Consider the following 19,923-nt stretch of genomic DNA (forward strand, 5'->3'; position numbering starts at 1 on the left):
AGCAATAGTGCTCAATGTCAAGCAGCAGCTGCAATGGCAAACAAAGTATTGGCATGCATTATAAGGGGCATAGATGCAAGGGAAGACAGTGTAATTTTGCCACTGTATAAATCGTTGGTAAGACCTCATCTTGAATATGCAGTACAGTTCTGGGCACCACTCTATAAAAAAGATAATTTGGAACTAGAAAGGGTTCAGAGAAGGGCGACAAAATTGATAAAGGGTATGGAGTCATTAAGTTATGAGGAAAGGTTAGCCAGTTTAGGCATGTTTACTTTAGAAAAGAAGCGTCTAAGTGGAGATATGATTACTATGTACAAATACATTAGGGGTCAATACAGAGAACTTTCATGGGAACTTTTTACCCCAAGGACTATACAAAGGACACGTGGTCACCCCCTAAGGTTAGAGGAGAGGAAATTTCACAACCAGCAAAGGAAGGGGTTCTTTACAGTAAGGGCAGTCAAGATATGGAATTCATTGCCAGGGAAGGTTGTGATGGCAGATTCAATAGATATGTTTAAGAAAGGGTTAGACAAATTTTTAGCGGAAAGGTGTATCCAGGGATACGACCGTTAATTAAAATGTAGGATAGTAGGGGATATATGGTAAAAATAGGACTGCAATATTGAGTCTGGGGGGATTTTCACAATTGAAACAGATTGGCAGTTGCTTACTCTGGATCAATTTCAAATATAAGTGCAGGATCGCAGGAGATCCAAAATAGGTTGAACTTGATGGACTGGTGTATTTTTTCAACCTCATCAACTATGTTACTATGTTACTATGTAACTATGTAACAAATACCATTAGTGGTCATTTAATGACCTGTAATTCAGGATTATTAAATGAATGCAGTGGACTTCAGGATCACAATTTAATGTAAGCCATTATTTGGGTAAAATACAAAGATGATAACGGATGCCAATTCCAGATATGTGCTTCCTTTTAGATCTGCCATTACTACCACCTAATATGATTCTATTTTATTTGAAGAAACCCTGATATCTGTGTTTTTGAACCTTTTTTAATGTGTATGTTTTGAACTTACTATGAAAGGATTTTCGCATTAGAGACTTATTTCACCTGTGGGGAGACCATTAATATTTTATATTATGGATGTCTGTAGGTGTAATATCATCTGATCTTAAATCATTTGGTGGTTCTCCAGTTCTTATAATTCACATCTTGAACATCTCCAATCACATTATCCCTGATGAAGCCTGACAATGGTCACATGTGAAATGCATTTGAGAGACCCCTTTTTTTGACACTATATTGGGCACATCTAGACATTCCATATGAGGACTTCTACAGGAGCTGGTGAATTTTTCAAAACAGCAACAATGACACCTGCAACACCATTATGCCTCCCGCTAACACCCTAAACGACTAACCACTGCCAACTCGACTAACCTAATCCAGTTTTCGAAAGGATACCAGACTTCCCCCCTGCAACCACACAACACTGCCGGTTAACACATAGGAGTCTAAGCACAACCACTGGGGCAACCACCATTCATCTGGAGAGGTAAGACAGGTAGACCCGGAAAAATCCGTGGCTGGCAGAGCTAAATGTAAACGTCCACTAACATTTCAATTTATATCACCGCCACTCATATACGCTGATTTTTTGACTCATTCCTTTGAACATTGAAGTTCCGTTGGGTATGAACTGTTTGAACTGTTTGATGTGGCCACATCTTCATTGGCATGCCTTCGGAGCGCCATTATAGCACATTGCTCACGTTCATCCGTCCCTTCCCTCCCCCATTTCCCTTTCAAGTTGTAGGCAGTCATAAGTGTCATTTGCATTCAGACATGAATTTCATGCAATAATGTTTATTGGTGCAAGGTCTGTTTCTTAGCATGCGCAGAGCTATTTCACGCAAAATATATCACGCAAATTGACTTACATGCAAAGGTGAATCAGACCTCTGATGTTCTATCCAGTCCTGTGTTCTAAGGGGTTTGAAAATAGAGAATAGCAAAATTTATCCCAGTCTGTATGCCATTGTGTTTGAAAAAGTCCTCTGTCTATTTTAATGTAAGTCTGCATTTAAACCATGTTGATGCTATTGTAATCGGAATTGTATGTCTATATCCTCGTTTTCCGTATTACACTAGTTGAAATAACGCACCCCACCCATTTATACATGGATAACACTTACAGTATACCATAATACAAACCATTTAAACCATGTTGATATTATTGTAATCAGAAATTTTTGGTCTATATCCTCATTGTCAATATCAAAGACTTCGGAATAGCTAGTACCACGTTATAAACACATAGCTGATCAATCTATGTATTGTATTATAATTACTATTTCTTTTCCTATAACTTACATTCCAAGTGTGAATGCCCTCCAGAAATTTATTTTTCTCCTTTGTATTTTCATATATTGATTGCAAAGCGTGAGCTACTGCATACACAGCATTATATATACTATAGCTGTAATGTGAAAAATCTCTGTAGATGTTTGGTAATTGGGAAAACTGAATCTTATTGTTAGTACAATTAACAGATGATGAATCACAGTGAAATAGATCCATCCATAGGACTTTAAGGTAAACATCATTTGGATAATATTCAAGGTTTAAATCTAAGACAAAGTTTTCAAAACCTGGGATTTTGTGGCTATACATGCTCAATGCAAGGCTTCCATTAAAAGGTTGAAAAGTTAGAAAATCATAGTCAAGCCCAGAAATAACATCCCACTGACAAGAGATAATCCACATCTTCTGCCTAATATGAAACATGTACAATGTAATATGCACTGTAAGCATGTATTCATAGTCACCATAAAGAATAACAACATTGGCTGAAGAACTGCTTAATCTTTCAACAATTCTTTGTCTCTTTGCTTCATCCATGGATTCATGTTTAGGGATAAATTCTAAGAATGCAATGCAGTAACCAATTTGTAGGAGCTCTTTCTGAAGGAATTGGCTGAGTTTTATGCCAGATTCATTCTCTGAAACCAAAATGCCAACCCAGGACCATCCAAAATATTGAATCAATTGTATTAGTGCCTTATATTGTAAATTGTCATTTGGTACTGTACGGTAAAAAGATGGAAATTCAACTTTATCGCTTAAAGCAGGATCCAATGTTGCATAGCTGATCTGTATAAAAGACATAGCAGTCATGTATATTATTCAAGAATACATTAAAAACCCTGTTTAAAATGCAGGACAATCATTATTTTTAGAATTAAAGTAACATATTTGTATATTAATAAATGATTTTAATTGGGTGGAGTTAGTCACCATATAAGTCTAGTTTGCCAAGAACATGACTCATACATTTTAATAAACTAGTGCCAGAAACTGGCAAAACTTTCATAATTTTGAAATTAATGCAAACAAGAAACTTATAGAACCTAAAGATAATGCATTCTGTAATGACAATAACATTCTTATATTTTTGCATCAAATAAGAAAAAACAGTGTTTAAAATCCATTCTCACTTACCATGTTAATTTGGGATCATCAGAAGTCTAAATAATGTGAAAATAAGCACAGTTGATTAAAGATTTGGGGGATGAAAAATTGATAATTGTCCTTGATTTTTTTGGACACAAGGCAGTGTAATCCTACATACAGCAATTTACAAGGGGATCTGGCAACATTCAATTAACACATGCGCCGAATAGTTGTATTTTTATTTAAATGTTTTTTTATTTGCTTTTTTTCTGCAAGCAACTTTACTGCATTCTCCTATGATTGGTCTGTTTGTTGTAATGTCAAGAAACAATCAGCAGCTTCTAATGTTGGTTAGAGGGTTCACTAACAATAGGGGAATCCTCTGCAATTATCTCTCATCTGTGCCAACATTCACAGACATCCCAGATCCTACCATTACCTGCTTCTTTCCGTAACAACTGGGTATAGTGTGCGGTTATGTCACAATTTAAAATGTTGAATTTAAACTTAATTCTCAGCATTGAGCATACACTGCTCAATTGATTATGGTCGGGACAGGTGAAAAATGTCTTGTTCAGAAATAGTAGATACAGACAGATATGTTTGCCATACAGATGAAACAACTTCCAGATGGTGTGTAATTAAAAAAATAATTGTGTTTCACACTGCTACCAGAGTTCTTACCAGAATAGACATTCTGGCTGTTTTATTACCGCTGGCAAGCTACTAAATATTCCTTTTTGGAATCTTCTTAAGATGTTAAAATGAAAAGATTTATGTCCCCAATCCGGACTGCGGACTTGATGTATTTCTCTTTTCAAAATCTGTAAGCTGTTCCTCCATGACAAGATTCATTCTGCTACAAAACAGACCTTAACAGAGTGCTTCTTTTATTGCTGACTGATGCAACTGTTCAGAGGCTGAACTAATGAGTTGTGGGCCCCCGGTGCAGGGAGGCGGGGATGAGGGAATCGGGGCCCCTGACCCTCTGCAGTGCAGCGGACCCCATTATCTCCATGGGCCGTGGTGCACCGCACCTGGCGCATCATTGGTAGTTCCGACACTGCAACTGTTGTATTTCACGATCACTATCTTTCCTCTGATGAAATCGCATTCTTATGATGAAACGCCTCAGAAATATATTCATCAAATATGGAAGAAAATATAACATAACAAATAACTGTATCCACCCCTTTAGATCATTTCAATAATCTTACACTGCAAACTCCTCCATACTTTGCAAGAATCACCCTCAGTTTGCGAAAACTGATCAGTTCAGTCTGTAACATTCTGCTCCACCTTAAATGGCACCATAGTGCTCTGTAACCCTAAAAACCTTGGTGGAAATCTAGACACAACTTCACACATCAGGGCGCATGGCGGGTACAAAACAGGTTTTGCACTGAATGGAAAATGTTTTTCACTTCATAAATAATCTCTAGCATATTAATTTATTAAGGCTTGGAGAGACTTATGGAAAATGGATACTGTCCTTGCAGGACTTTGATTGCAGGAGGTTTGCAATTTAGAAAAAGAGCACCTGGAATCCAGAATATACCTAGAGTATTATTTTCAGATAGTAGTGTTGCCTGAAGCACTATGTGCATCTGGGAAAGTCCAATATTTAACTATTGGTCAGGCAACAACCTAGGAATCTAATGGATCATTTCTCAACCCAAAAGTTTTACATTCCCTACATTAGGAGCTAAGAGTTTAAAAAATGTGTTGGATGTGGAAGACCAGGAGATTTTCCTAAACGATTTTAAAGTACAATTGTAATACTCCACAAGTTTTTTTTGTAGAAAATCAAGAGAGTTGATGTAATCAAGATAGTTCCTCTATTAGTTTTAAAGGTAAAATTTGCTTTTCACTTCCACAGTAATGTACCTATCCCCTACACTATGCATAAAAAAGGATGGGTAACTCCTTGCCTTCTCCGTTACTTAAAGCTATGTGGTTAATCAGAAGATTGAGACCATTGTATCCATTGCTTCTTTAGAACTATATAGACAGACATGAACAGACTTCTTTGACAGGCATTTCTAAGTAAGGGTGAGTAATTTGAATTGGATTGTAGGGATTTGCATAGTGGTGAGGCAGATAGCGGACTATAAGAGAGGAAGATCAGTCTTGCAGCTGTATTTGTAAATTACTGAAGTGGCAATAAATGGGTGGATGCCAAATAGCAGGAGGTTGCAGCAATCAAGATATGAGATGATGAGTATAACGAAACAAGTTTGATAACACCCTAACTAGTCTGTCCCGTGTTTCTCGCATAATGTGGATTATTGCAAGTATTTTTTATAGCTCTTGCTTTTGTTCCCCAGCTCAACAGTGTGCAAAATGGGACATTGTAGCTCATTGTAATATGTATATTGTTTATTGTATATTATTGATGTGGCAGTGAGGTTGTTATTCATTGTCTTTAAAGTAAAGCCATGGGTATTATGGGTTGGGAACAAGTTGCAAGATACTGGTGAGGGGGAAGACTAATTAGTATCCATTGTTCTCACAAGACTACTCCAGAAGTTCGGTCTACAATCTGGCAGGGGAGGTTCTGTGGAAGTACAGCTCATCTCCACTCCCCTCTCTAACCCCCTAGTCCAGGACTCACCAATGTTTAACAAGGAGAGGCCCAGGGGTTTGCCCAGGGAGGGGAAAGCCCTGTGGAAATCTGACCCAAGATATAAGGAGCCACTCCAGGGGGGGAGGTGTTGTTCATTCTGTGGATTTGATCCTGGAAGGTGATGGTTTTGAGTTGTCATTCTCTACCACAGACTACATATGCAGCTGAGAGAGATCCATGGGCTTTGTATTCTGCAATTCAGGACAACCAGGTCACTATAACTCCTTAAACTAGTGGTGTAAGGGACATATTATGTGGTAAACCTGCCTGACATTTATTAACTGTGTGTACCTAATATTCTAGTGATTGTTTTTGTTACAATAAATGTACTATTGTACTGTTCTATCTGCATTTGCCTGAGTGACTAATAAGAACCTTAGAAGGTACTGGGTAGGCTTCTCTGGCTTAGGAAGGCACCCGTGGGTGGCCAGCCAGAGTGGGTAGAATTGGGCCAGATAAGCCCGCTATCTCCACATATTTGGTGGCAAGCAGTGGGGTAACTCAGTCCCATGTTCTCTCTGGGTAGAGCTGCAGGGGAACTGTATCGTGATACATTCCAGGGCTCTGCAAAGCAGTTAGCACTAGAAACCAGTTACCACATTATCCTGAACTTACTCCTGAAGGCTTTAAGGGAGAAAGTGTCACAAAAAGAGCTGTGGGCATTGGGCTAGGGTTAAGATCCGCCTAAGTGCAGGCTTGCCAAGGGTTAAGTACACCCTGCAAGCAGATGTCTGTGTATTGGGCTTTGTTCCAGGAATAGGGGTCCACAGATAGGTGGCTCCAATAAGTGTAGTGGGTCTCAGCCCCAGAGTGCAATACATTAGCAGGTCCCAGCCCCACTGCAAAGATGGCCCTGAAGAAAGGAAGAAAGGGCCATAGCAGTAGCAGTGCAAGATTCAGCACAGATGGGGGCAAATAATTATACCTCCAGAATCCAAAGCTACCACTGTCCCAGAGAGATGAATGGGTCTGTTTGCCCTGGGAGCGCCTCTACATGGTCTAGAATGAGGTCAACATCTGGAAAGGAGTTGACAAACAGGAAACATTGGGAATTCTGTTTGATGTGTTTGTGCAATGTCATGCAGAGGTCAGAGCCTGGCACATGGTGAAAATACCTGAGTGGAAGAAGGCGCTGAAGTGGACAGTCTATAAGATGTTACATTTATTTACTGTGTGTACATAATATTCAAGTGATTGCTTTTGTTACAATAAATGTACTGTTGTATTTTTCTAACTGCATTTGCCCAAGTGACTAATAAGAACCTTAGAAAGTACTAGATAGGCTTCCCTGGCCTAGAAAGCCACCCGTGGATGGCCAGCCAGAGTGAAGTGGGTAGAATTGGGCCAGAAAATCCCGGGTTATTTTCAATAAGAGAATGCCAAAGAGTTTTAGCCGCATGTTGGGTAAGAAAAGGACAGGACAGGGAAACAAATTAGATGTGAAGAATGAAGCAGAGGGCGGACTCAAATGTGAGAGCAATGCAGTGGGCTTGGGCGATAGAGGACATTGTGGTGTTATTGAAGGTGTGGGAAACTTCATGGGAGGTAGTGAAGATGATAAGGAAGGAAGATGATAAGTTTTGCTTTGGACATGCTGAGCTCTAGATAGCTTTGGGAAATTCATGTGGATATTGCAGAGAGACAGTTGGCTACATGAGAAAGTACAGAAACGGAGAGGTCGGGTACTTGAGGCCAAATGAGCTATATAGTTCCCCAAGGGAAGAGGTGTATAGTCAGAAAACTAGAGTTCCAGGAACAAAGCCTTATGTGGCCCAACCAGATACTGGGAGTGTAGGATGTAGAAATGCTAACAGAGTTTTTCGATAGGTAGGAATTGAACTAGGAAAGAACTGTGCTAAGGAGGCTAATGGAGTGAGCCGTGTGTAGGAGAAGAAGGTGATCAACAGTGTCGAAAGAAGCAATGAGGTTTAGGTGGATGAGTATTGAGAAATGACTCTTAGAGGAAATTTTACTAAACTGTGGGTGGAGATGAGACTCTAGCTGTCATTTTGTAGAATGCACTTTTTCAAACCAGCAGTTTAGTAAATATATCCCTTTGACTTTGCTGTAAGGAGAACATTAATTACTTTTAGGGTGCCAGAGCAACTAGTTTACTAGTCTCCAGCGTTCCAGCTTACAGTTATCTTCTATTGCCTGACTTCTCCTGTTACTGACCCCGCTTCCTCTGACCTCGCTTTTGGATCTCCCTTTTGTCCTGCATTGTATACTCCGGTTTGACCTCTGGCTGCTGACTCCTCTTTGCCTTCTGATTTGGTACTTCATCTGCCCGCCTGGATTCTGACTCTGCCTGCACGACCATGAATAGCCCCCCATCTCGCAAGTAGCTACCTGGAAGGGCCGCGACCTGCACGTCGTTCGCCGCAAAGTCCAAACTTCCTTGCGGGGGTCCCTGGTGAATACCGGCGGCGTGTTAGATTCCGCGCCTCCTTGTGTAGCTGTGTCAATACTTGCAGGTGCTGCTATCTCCACCGTGACAGCTTGCTCTGGCCATGTCAACCGAAACATCTAACGAACCTTCTGCTCGAGACCTTCTACTCCACCTGGTTCATAGAGTTGAAAAACAGGAGTCCGAACAAGTGCAGATGCTCCAATGTATTCAAGGAGCCGCTGCACGTCTCGAGTCCCTTCAGGCATACGTGACATCCGCTCACAATATTCCCGTGACGACCGCGGCTGTTGCTACCACCTCATCGTCTCCCGTTGTGGCGTCCTCCGCTTCATTGAGACTTTCCCCACCGGATAAGTTTGATGGAGAGCCTAAAATGTGCAGAGGATTTTTGAACCAGTGTCTCATCCACTTTGAGTGTAATCCAGCTTCCTTTCCCTATGAACGCATTAAGGTGGCCTTCATCATATCCTTATTGTCCGGACAAGCTCTAGCCTGGGCCTCCCCTCTGTGGGAACGAAATGACCCGATATTATCCAATGCCTCTACCTTTATCGAGGCCTTCCGAAAGGTGTTTGACGAGCCTGGTCGCATATCCTCCGCTGCCTCCAGCCTACTAACTCTCCGCCAGGGATCTCTGCAGTCGGTCAGTACGCAATCCAGTTTCGCACCTTGTCCTCTGAGCTTAGTTGGAACAATGAAGCCTTGGTGGCGACCTTTTGGCAAGGACTGGCAGATCGAGTCAAGGATGAACTAACTTCTCGGGAACTCCCTGCAGATCTGGATTCCTTGATCTCCCTGTGCAATCGCATTGATCTACACTTCCGTGAACGTACCCAGGAGCGTTCTGCTACCAGACGGACCTCTACTCGCCTTGCTCCTCTGTTTCAGAACCCGATACCTTTGGAGGAACCCATGCAAATCGGCCAGTCCCGGCTTTCCCCTGAGGAACGTCAGTGACACTTCAAGCAAAACCTTTGCTTATATTGCGGGGATCCTGGTCACATTATATCTTCTTGCACCAAGAGACCGGGAAATGCCCCCTCCTAGTCGGTGGCAGGGAGGCCGACTTAGGAGTTGGAGTTACTACTCCCTACTCTGCTTCTGGCACTGATTGCCTCATGCCCATTTCCCTGGATTCTCCTGTTGGCCCCTTCGAGACCTTAGCCTTTGTGTATTCCGGCTCTGCTGGAAATTTCATCTCCGCCACTCTGGCATCGCAACTCCAATTATCTACTCTGAGCCGTTATTTCTGGATGGGAATCGGATCACCAACGGTTCGGTTTCCCACATCTGCTCTCCCATTCGACTGACGGTAGGGGTGCTACATTCTGAAGTCATCGAGTTCCTGGTTCTTCCTCGTTCTGTTAATACAGTCATTCTAGGATTACCTTGGCTCTAGCTTCACTCACCCAAATTTGATTGGAATCGTGCGATGGTTACCACTTGGGGCCCACAATGTTTCAAGTCCTGTCTGTCTGGCCTGAGACCCGGCCGGTCCTCTCTACCTTGTCGCCTGACATCACCTCTGATTGAACTACCTTCTGCATATCTCTCCTATCAGGATGTGTTCTGTAAGGCTGCTGCCGAGACCCTACCTCCTCACCGACCCTGGGATTGCACTATTGATTTACTGCCCGATAAACCACTTCCAAAAGGCAGAATCTACCCTTTATCCCTTCCGGAGAACTCCGCTATGTCTACTTACATATCTGAGAATCTTCAGCGTGGATTTATCAGAAAATCTACTTCACTCGCGGGCGCGGGATTCTTCTTTGTCAAAAAGAAAGATGGCTCCTTACGGCCTTGTATTGACTACCGGTGACTGAATGCCATCACAGTCAAAAACAGATACCCGCTGCCGCTCATCTCTGAACTGTTTGATAGGATCGCTGGATCTAAGATCTTTACTAAACTAGACCTGCGGGGGGCGTATAATCTCATTCGTATACGTCCCGGAGATGAGTGGAAGACTGCATTCTGTACTAAAGAGGGTCATTTCAAGTATGTAGTGATGCCCTTCGGATTGTGCAACGCCCCTGCTGTTTTCCAATCTTTTATTAATAAGATTTTTCAAGACCTCCTCTACATCTCTGTAGTAGCTTACCTGGACAACATCTTAATCTTTTCTTCAGATTTGGCCAGCCATAGTGGTCATGTAAGAGAGGTCCTGTCCCATTTACGAGCCAATAAGCTTTACTGTAAGCTCGAGAAATGTGTTTTTGAGATGCCACAGATTCCCTTCTTGGGCTACATCGTGTCGGGGGGCGGTCTGCAGATGGATCCTGTCAAGTTATCTGCAATCCTCAAATGGCCTAGACCTATGGGACTGAAAGCTACCAAGAGATATATTGGCTTCGCCAACTATTACCGGCAGTTCATACCAGAATTTTCCTCCATTATCGCACCCATTACCGTTCTGACCAGAAAATCAGCCAATCCTCAGGTTTGGTCTCCGGAGGCTGTCTCCGCCTTTGAAGTACTCAAGAAATCCTTCTCGTCTGCCTCTGTGCTTGCTCAGCCTGATCAGAACAAACCATTCCTGGTCGAAGTTGATGCTTCTGCAGTAGGTGTCGGGGCAGTCCTTTTACAGGAGTCCATTTCAGGAAAATTACTACCCTGTGGGTTCTTCTCTAGGAGGTTCTCTCCCTTTGAGTCTAACTACGGCATTGGAGATAAAGAGTTACTAGCAGCAAAGTCTGCTCTTGAGGAATGGCGTCATCTTCTGGAGGGTGCCCGCCATCCAGTTACTGTCTTTACCGACCACAAAAACCTCATCTACCTTCGGGATGCCCGGTGTCTAAATCCCCGTCAAGCCAGATGGTCCTCATTTTTTGCCCGGTACGACCTCATACTCCCCTATCGTGCTGGTTCTCTGAATTCCAAGGCTGATGCTCTTTCTCGTTTCTTTGATATCTCCAACTCTCCACTCACTGCTGAACCTCCACCGGTTTTAGAATCTTCCTGTATTGTGGCCATCACCCATACTCCCCCTGTGGGTTGTTCATTCCTAGAGCCCCATCTACGCCTAAAGGCTCTCCGTTGGGCCCATGCCTCTAAGATCGCTGGTCATGCAGGTACAGAGAAAACCCTCTCGCTGCTATCACAACATTACTGGTGGCCAACTGTCCATACGGATGTTCGGGCGTTCGTAGCTTCATGCTCTACTTGTGCCCAGAATAAAGTGCCAAGGCAACTTCCCGCTGTCACGGGAAATGGCACTCACAGTCCGGTGAGTGACACCCGCAGGACTGTTACAACCACTTCCTATTCCTGATCATCCATGGTCTAGCATCTCAATGTATTTCATCACTGATTTGCCACCCAGTAGTGGCTTCAACACCATTTGGGTCACAGTGGACAGATTTTCCAAGATGGGCCATTTCGTTCCTTTAAAAGGTCTTCCATCTGCATCCAAATTAGCACTAATCTTCATTAAAGAGATCTTTTGTCTCCACTGGTGTCCTCTGGAAATAATCTCTGACCGGGGCGTCCAGTTCATTTCTCGCTTCTGGAGGGCTTTCTGATCTAGGTATTGGCCTCAAATTCTCCTCTGGGTATCATCAAACTAACGGCCAGACAGAGCGGGTAAATCCAGACCTGGAATCTTTTCTTCGCTGCTTCTCATCACACAACCAGTCTAATTGGAGTCTTCTGCTGCCTTGGGCCAAATTCACTCAAAACAACCATATCCATCCTTCTTCTGGATTTTGCCCCTTCTTTACTGTGTATGGGACTCATCCTACTCTTCCCACGTTCTTTTCCCCACCTTCCACGGTTCCTGCCGCCCATGCTATGACACAAGATATGGCTAAAATATGGGCTTCAACTAAACAGAACCTTCTCAAATCTGGACGCCATTATAAATCTTCCGCTGATCATCATAGAAGAGTTGCGCCGGCTCTCCAGGTGGGGGACAAAGTGTGGCTGTCCACCCGGAATCTGAAATTACGGGTTCACTCCATGAAACTGGCACCTCGCTTAATTGGACCTTTTTCGGTGACTCAAGTAATTAATCCAGTTACTGTTAGACTCCAACTCCCTCCTGGGATCAAGATCCATAACACCTTCCATATTTCCCTCATTAAACTGCTGGTCCTCAACAATTTTTTTCATACTTTTACTGTTCCTCAAGCCATTCCAACTACTATGAGCGATAAATATGAGGTTAGTCAAGTCCTTGCTGAACGCAAATTCCGAGGTCGATTGCAGTACCTAGTACACTGGAAGGGCTTCGGCCTGGAAGAGAGATCTTGGGTTTTCAAAGAAGATTTGCATGCCCCTAGACTGTTAGCCGCCTTCCTTAAACGTCGCTCAGTACCTGATGTTTCCCCCAATTGTGAGGAGGGGGGTACTGTCAGACGCCGTCCCTGCGCCTCCTCGTTAGGCAGGGACGGACGTCTGTCTCCTTCTGAGTGCCCCGTTGAGTCTTCCGGCGGCGGTGTGCGCAGGCGCGCCCGTCGCCATAGCAACGGGACGCGCTTTTAGGACTTCCTGTCGGCGGTCAGAGCGTCTGACCACCGATCCGCTGCCCACCAATGAGGACTGACCACTTCCTATTTATACTCTGCTCTGACACCATTAGGGTGCCAGAGCAACTAGTTTACTAGTCTCCAGTGTTCCAGCTTACAGTTATCTTCTATTGCCTGACTTCTCCTGTTACTGACCCGGCTTCCTCTGACCTCGCTTTTGGATCTCCCTTTTGTCCTGCATTGTATACTCCGGTTTGACCTCGGCCTGCTGACCTCATCTGCCCGCCTGGATTCTGACTCTGCCTGCATGACCACGAATAGCCCACCATCTCGCAAGTAGCTACCTGGGAGGGCCGCGACCTGCACGTCATTCGCCGCGAAGTCCAAACTTCCTTGCGGGGGTCCCTGGTGAATACCGGCGGCGTGTTAGACTCCGCGCCTCCTTGTGTAGCTGTGTCAATACTTGCAGGTGCTGCTATCTCCACCGTGACAGCAGTGTTGTAAGAAGAAAGTGTGAAGACCCGGGGAATTAGAGTGCAAACTCACACGGGGTACCCTGGGACTTATGGGTCAAGTCACGCAAACAGGAGATAGGATAAAATACAATAATATCTTTATTAGAGAGTTGTCTAACACAGGTTCTCTAAATCAGCAAAAAGATGCAACATAAAAATATATAAAATAGGCCAACAGGTCCCAATAAACACCAATTTACATCTAGACTTCCCAGATCTTTCCCACATTGTCCGTAAGTAATGTCCAACCGATTCAGATGTGATTGAATCAAGTGTTATGGAGCTACTATTCAGCAAAGCTAGCAAGTCTGCAAGTCCCAGAAAAGTTTGTAGTCCAGTAATCACAACACTTCCAGGCAAAATTCTTAGCACACTGGGAGCAGCCGAAACTCCAACGCCAGTAAAATTTTAAAACAAAGTGACACCCAAGCCTCTTCTGCAGGCCTTTTTTAAAGACCCACCAAATTTTACATGCTGGGAATCCCTCCCAGCAGAGTTATCCACAGGTCTTAGGAAAAAGGTCTACCCTAATTTGGAGTTCAAAGAGGGGCTGTACAGGAGAGAAGTCATGTTTCAGGGCCAATTAAGTTTCCCTCCCACTGCTGTCATTCCTCAATGTCTAACTCAGTCCTAGGGGAGAACAATGGGATCTTGATGTCATTAATCCCTTGGTGCTGGTGGGTCATAGTCAGTCACTTCCTGTTTTAACGTGATGTCAGAAGGTCTCCAACTGCTCCTAGCTTCCTGTCCTTTGTGTCTTTACAGGAAGTGACTGGCCCAGAATAAAACATCACACCTGACCCTGTTTAAGAACAATAGCTGAACACTCAATCCTATACTTCAGGTTCACTGCTGGAAAATAACTAGCTTGATTATGTCCATTCTGTTACAGAAAGGATGAATTTATAGTGAAGATAATAAGAATAAAATTTCTTCCAGTGGCACTCAGCAGCACGGGAATATTTTGGTAGGTAGCAAATTTGATTGATGTGCAATGTTTGGGGTTTGAGGTTTGGATCGTGAGAGACTATGGGACTTATGTAGAGTCAGGTGTAAGTTTCACTGGTGACCATTAGGACCTGTAGTGCATCAGGGAAAAAAGTAAATAAAACTTACACAGGTGTAAAAATAAAATGTATTTGAAATAAAATTCCACAGTACACATCCCTCATTCAGCCTCTCACCTATTCCCAGGTATGGCATCCTCTTTATCTGTTCCAAATCCATTGGGTCCTGGGCTTCAAATCAGGCCATGGTAAATCCACATGTTATGTATGTGACTGTACTGCCTGTAAAAAGCTAATTGCATTGGCATCTTTTAGCAGCTGATATGACGTCATGTTTGAGGGGTTTACTTTTTTGCCAAGTCCAGGCTCCAATGGAGTTAGAACAGATGAATGGGAAACCATGGCTGCCAGGCTGGATCTAGGGGAGCAATAAAGAGGTTGAATGAGAGATGTGTTGGGGTGTTTTGTTTTTTTCAAACAAATTTATTTTTAAACCTGTGTCTGTTTTTTTATTTACATTGTTCTCCGGTGCTCTACAGCTCCAAGGACAACATTTTTATTTAATATTTATTTTATAAATATTACCCCACACCCACTGCACCAGGGGTGTAAGAAGAGCAATGGTGTTTAAACCTGGAGGGGGGCACAGTTTTTTGGGTCCTATCTCCATAGGGAATCTAGCCACGTGCTGACTGGCCTAAGGTTTGATTGGCATTATGATATGTGCACCCCATGCTTTGGATTTCCCTGTATAAGCCTTGTGCTGGTACTAATAAAAATTTGGGCGGAACCCATGCATTTTGTCACCACAATTTTGCTAGTGCAACCCTAGGCTGGCAGCACCAGGGCTGCTTAAGATGTTTGGGGAGCACAGTTTTTTAAAAAACAATATTCATTTACATGCCTCACTGCGACACGTTAAGAGTATCAAACACTAGTAAAGTAGGATATGCTTTAAGCACATCTCTTGCAATTTGTCTGCATAAATCTCAGTGACGGGGGTGAATCGCTACCTGCCTACCCGAGTCATGATTAGGGATTTGGGCAATAAAGGTATAATAGACAATTGGTTGTAGATAGCAGGGTAAGGCCAAGGCTCTCATTTAGTATGAAAAACAAGACATTATTAAAGATCAGCCACAAACAGCGGAACACCGACGAGTGTTATAGTTTGTTCCAGGCAAAAGAAAGAAATACGCGTCTGCATTTCACCCCCATTACTGAGATTTGTGCAGGGAGCTGGTTAGACTAACCGGCACCAATCCTTCTGCTTAAACAACAGGGAGAATAGTATTGCTACTACACTGATGTTGCCCAAAACCCAAGTTAGAACTTGAGTAGGTAGATAGCAAGTCATCCCCATCATCGAGGTCTGTGCATTAGACCTGACAGCTTAATTGGCATTATCCTCCTACTGCAATTACAGGGACTAAAATATTGTACTGCCACATAGTTATTGTTCTAGGAGATTTATTAGTAATCAAGTTACCTCTTTTGACAAGTTATTACATTTTCTCGGTGATCAACAGTAGGTGACTGGGATTTTTGGAGACTAATTTGTCCTTATTGGAATTAAGGTAATCATACTAGCAGGAGACTCAGGCTACAATAGAATTGACATATATAATAAAATTAAAATGTTCTAATTCTTCAAATCCTATTATACATTATGATAATGCATAGATCTAGAGTCACGCACAGCATCTTTTACAATCACAATATTTTATTCACTTATCACTAGCAAGTTTTGTTGCTTTTATCTATATATGAAAAATAAATATAAGTGGATACAATAATAGTAATAGCAAATTCAGTTATTTTAATGTTTATAGACATAGGTTTGTATTTACCTGGGGTAAGTTGTACAATCCAAACATCCTGGCAAGTAAGAGAGATATTTTAGAGGATATACCTTCCACAACAGCCACCAACTTGTGTAAAGAGTCACAGTGATAGTTGGGTATCGGATCCTTCTTTCCAGAAATAATGTCAAACATTCCAACTACTGATTTTCTTTCAGTCAAACATGAATCCACAATGTGAAAGCCCAGGGTTACATTAGGAAGAAGTTTTGTATCCCTGTTAATCTCGGTGATAGCAAATACAAATGCCAACATATGTTGATAGTTCATATAATTTATCCTAATGGAGAGTGAATTATTTAATAAAAGATCAATATTATGCCTCTGTAGATTTACATCTCTATCTACACCATTCTAATAATCATTGTGTAATATTTTTTTTGCAAATAGTTTCCCATCTTTCTGTCCAATTGCAAATATTTCTTATCTTCCACCAATTTTTATGCTTCATCCTCATCCATGATTCCAAGTTATGTAGCATAACACTATCAGTAATCACATTTTATTGTAACCTTGAGTGAAAATGTGTTTCCCCTAAAAGGTGAAGGTTTTTCCAGAACGTTACCATACATCACTTACTACTAAATGCTTTCTCACATAACCCCAACAGTGCACATTTTGTGGCTCTTTAAAATGGGCAACATTTAGATGAATTTTATTTTGGGACACTCATTTTTATATCTACTCTTTTTCTATATAATATAAACTCCCAAAAACTAATACTGTTGGTGACTTCTTAGGACAGTTGAGATGTTCTATATATACAAATGTAATTGTGTTTCTAAAAAATAAGCAAAATACTGATAAAAATCACTTAAATGTTGTTTATCTTAACAATGCTTATTCCTCATTTTCGAACAGAGGGCCTGATTAATTAAGTAACATAAATGGCGATATCTGCCATATTTATGTAAAATCACCCTGTACATGCCCTGAACTGAACTACACGCCAGTGACCAAAAGAACTTCCAATTCTTCTTTGAGCACATGCACAACCTACGATTTCAAGGGCGTAGCGGAATGGGTGTATGCACGTAGTCAATGTACAGTAAAGGCATGCATGCAGCAGCACCCGATTCAGGCTTTGGGCATGTCAAAAGTATGTGTTTTTCAGTTGTTTCACTAGAAGTCAGGTATAAGTACTGACGTTCATTTATGAATGCTAGAACATGTGTTTGGAATCAGGAGCAACTGTAAAAATGCATTTTATCTACAGTAGACATTATTAACATCATGATAAATCTATTTTATGAGTAAAACATGTGCATGCCCACAAAAAAGGCTTACAATTAAGTTAGTATGAAAAGTCAGTTGTATCTTGCTTATACAACCTTTTACACATATACAGGCTGAACAGTAGAAGCAAGAGCTGTGCAAGTGTAAGCACAGCACAATAATGGGGTGGTCAAGTATTTGTGACTTACATGTAGACCTGGACGCAGGCTCATTTGTCAGGATAACTTTATAAATTGAGTTAGGTTTGCATGTAGGAATTACACTTGCACTAATGTTAGGTCTAAGGCTAAAGCCTCAAGTGGGTTCGGTTTAGAATTGTTTTAATTGAATAATGAGTTTTAAATGTTCCCTTGTTCAGAAAAGTTTCTGCTTTGAAATAAAGTACTAAACTTTCAGACTACGAAGAACCTGCGGAAAAATATTTTATATTAACTCTTCTATCCATCCTCCATTACTAGGAGGTCTAACAGTGGACCTTGGGGCAAATACCCTTTTTGCCTAATAATTAAAATTTACCTGTTGTGCTTATATTCTTTAAAACACAATTAAAAGAAAACAATGTTAAATAGCCCTTCTTAAAAAAGGATACATTTTAAAGGTTAATAATAATATACTAATTATTATTCTATTAATAGAATTCAGGCAAACATATAACTGTAAATTACATATTTGAGATCACATAATAGTTTTATGACCATATAAAAAGTAGAAATATATTTTATCTAAATCTCTACCAGTGTTAAATACATTAGACTATAGATTTAATTAGAATATAAATATTGTTAAATATAATGTTATATTCAACAAAGTTTTGTGTCAAATATATTTGAAAAGCAAAAGGAAGAAAAAAGCAACATAGTGCTCAAAGGAAGATACAGATATTAAAGGTGGTAAGAAAACTGCATATGCAAAATATAGATAGACTCAATAAAAGGATGATAAAAAAAGCACATAAAGATAGTCTAAAAGAAATTATAAACACTAAATACATGCTAAAGCTCAAAATGACACATTAAAGTTAATAAAAACATGAGAAAACATTATTTAGATATATTAGGGAAAGAAACAAAATACAAACTGATGAATAATAAGGCAGAAATGGAGAATAGGTTGAAGAAGACAAAGAAATTGTAGATAGACTAAATAATTACTTTTTGCTCTATATTGAAAATGTATAAGGGGTCAGATATATACTGAAGACACATATTTACTACAGAAGACTTGATGCTTTAACTTGTAATAGTAAAAGTAGGGAAGTCAATGGATTCAGATGGAATAAATCCAACAGTTTTAAAACAAATCAAGTCAGTGCTTACACCACCATTAACCAACTGTGACTGGATCACTTATAAGCAACTTATGGTATAAATTTATTTAAAGGAAATAGCACAGGGCGCTTATATTTATATTTGCAAATGCACTTATTTTTGATATTGTGTATATTTTGGTAAGGGAAATCCTTATTTCTGAGACCAGGAAAGAAACTTGTTTGTTCTAACCTTGCTAGAGGAAATGCATGATTTCTGAGGTATATATCTGAAACAAGGAGCCTTTGTGGAGGAAGTCTTTTGTGTATTGTGATGTGGGGAAATGAGTTGTTTGGGGTTTTGTGACCTTCTTTGGGTATGTGTATTCTGCAGCTGTCGGAAGAAAGGACCCATGTTAATCTCATGTTAATTAGATCTTTTGGTGTGGCGGGCTCCAGCACCTGAAGGCACAGGAAGGTTTAATTAAGACTTGCCAGTAGATTTCCTGCGTCTAAAACAAGATGCAGAAAATCACAGCAAGTTTTAGAATATCACAGATAAGTGTAAATATTGTTAGCTTTGCAATGCATGTAAATCAATGTTTGGGTAAACAAATTGCAACCTGATTCTAAAAATAGCTCAGACCTCAAGGGGGCTGGCTTACCCTTTTACACTGTGTCTAAATCTGTATTAAAAGCACTGACTTGTATTGAAAATTGTCCTTCTTGTTCCATCTTACCTACTCCCCAGTACTTTCAACCAAGGTGAGCAAATAAACATTACTTGCTTCAAAGACCTGCTTGTAAACTTCTCTATTCCTGTGACCTACAGATTAGACCCAAAATCTAAGGTTTGGACCCAGCATCCAGTACCACCACTCTGCCCGCTACCCAACAGCTCTGGTCAGTGTGATCCATCCACAGCAACCCTGATCCATAGGAAGCGGTCAGGAGTACCAGCCCAGGTACACCAGTAATAGAGTACACTCGCAGCATAGTTACTCTGAAGGAACCCGGTTCTGGATCCCAGTAAGGAGTCAATTGATGACAGCATTTGTAAGACCATCATACTGCAGTGAGATGGTGCATTTGGGATAACGAAAGGGAATGGTGTCAAAGTAAG

General features: G+C 41.3%; 1 protein-coding gene across 1 annotated transcript in view; it reads right to left on the reverse strand.

Moving 5' to 3' along the window:
- Positions 1-19,923, reverse strand: part of LOC142108302 (vomeronasal type-2 receptor 26-like) — a 93,730-nt gene that overhangs the window by 58,419 nt on the left and 15,388 nt on the right. The window contains exon 5 of the mRNA XM_075191936.1: positions 16,307-16,598. Coding sequence (XP_075048037.1) covers positions 16,307-16,598 — 292 coding nt within the window. The remainder of the gene's footprint in view (positions 1-16,306; positions 16,599-19,923) is intronic.

Source organism: Mixophyes fleayi, chromosome 12 (assembly GCF_038048845.1).
Source record: "Mixophyes fleayi isolate aMixFle1 chromosome 12, aMixFle1.hap1, whole genome shotgun sequence".
NCBI classification, from domain to species: Eukaryota; Metazoa; Chordata; class Amphibia; order Anura; family Limnodynastidae; genus Mixophyes; species Mixophyes fleayi.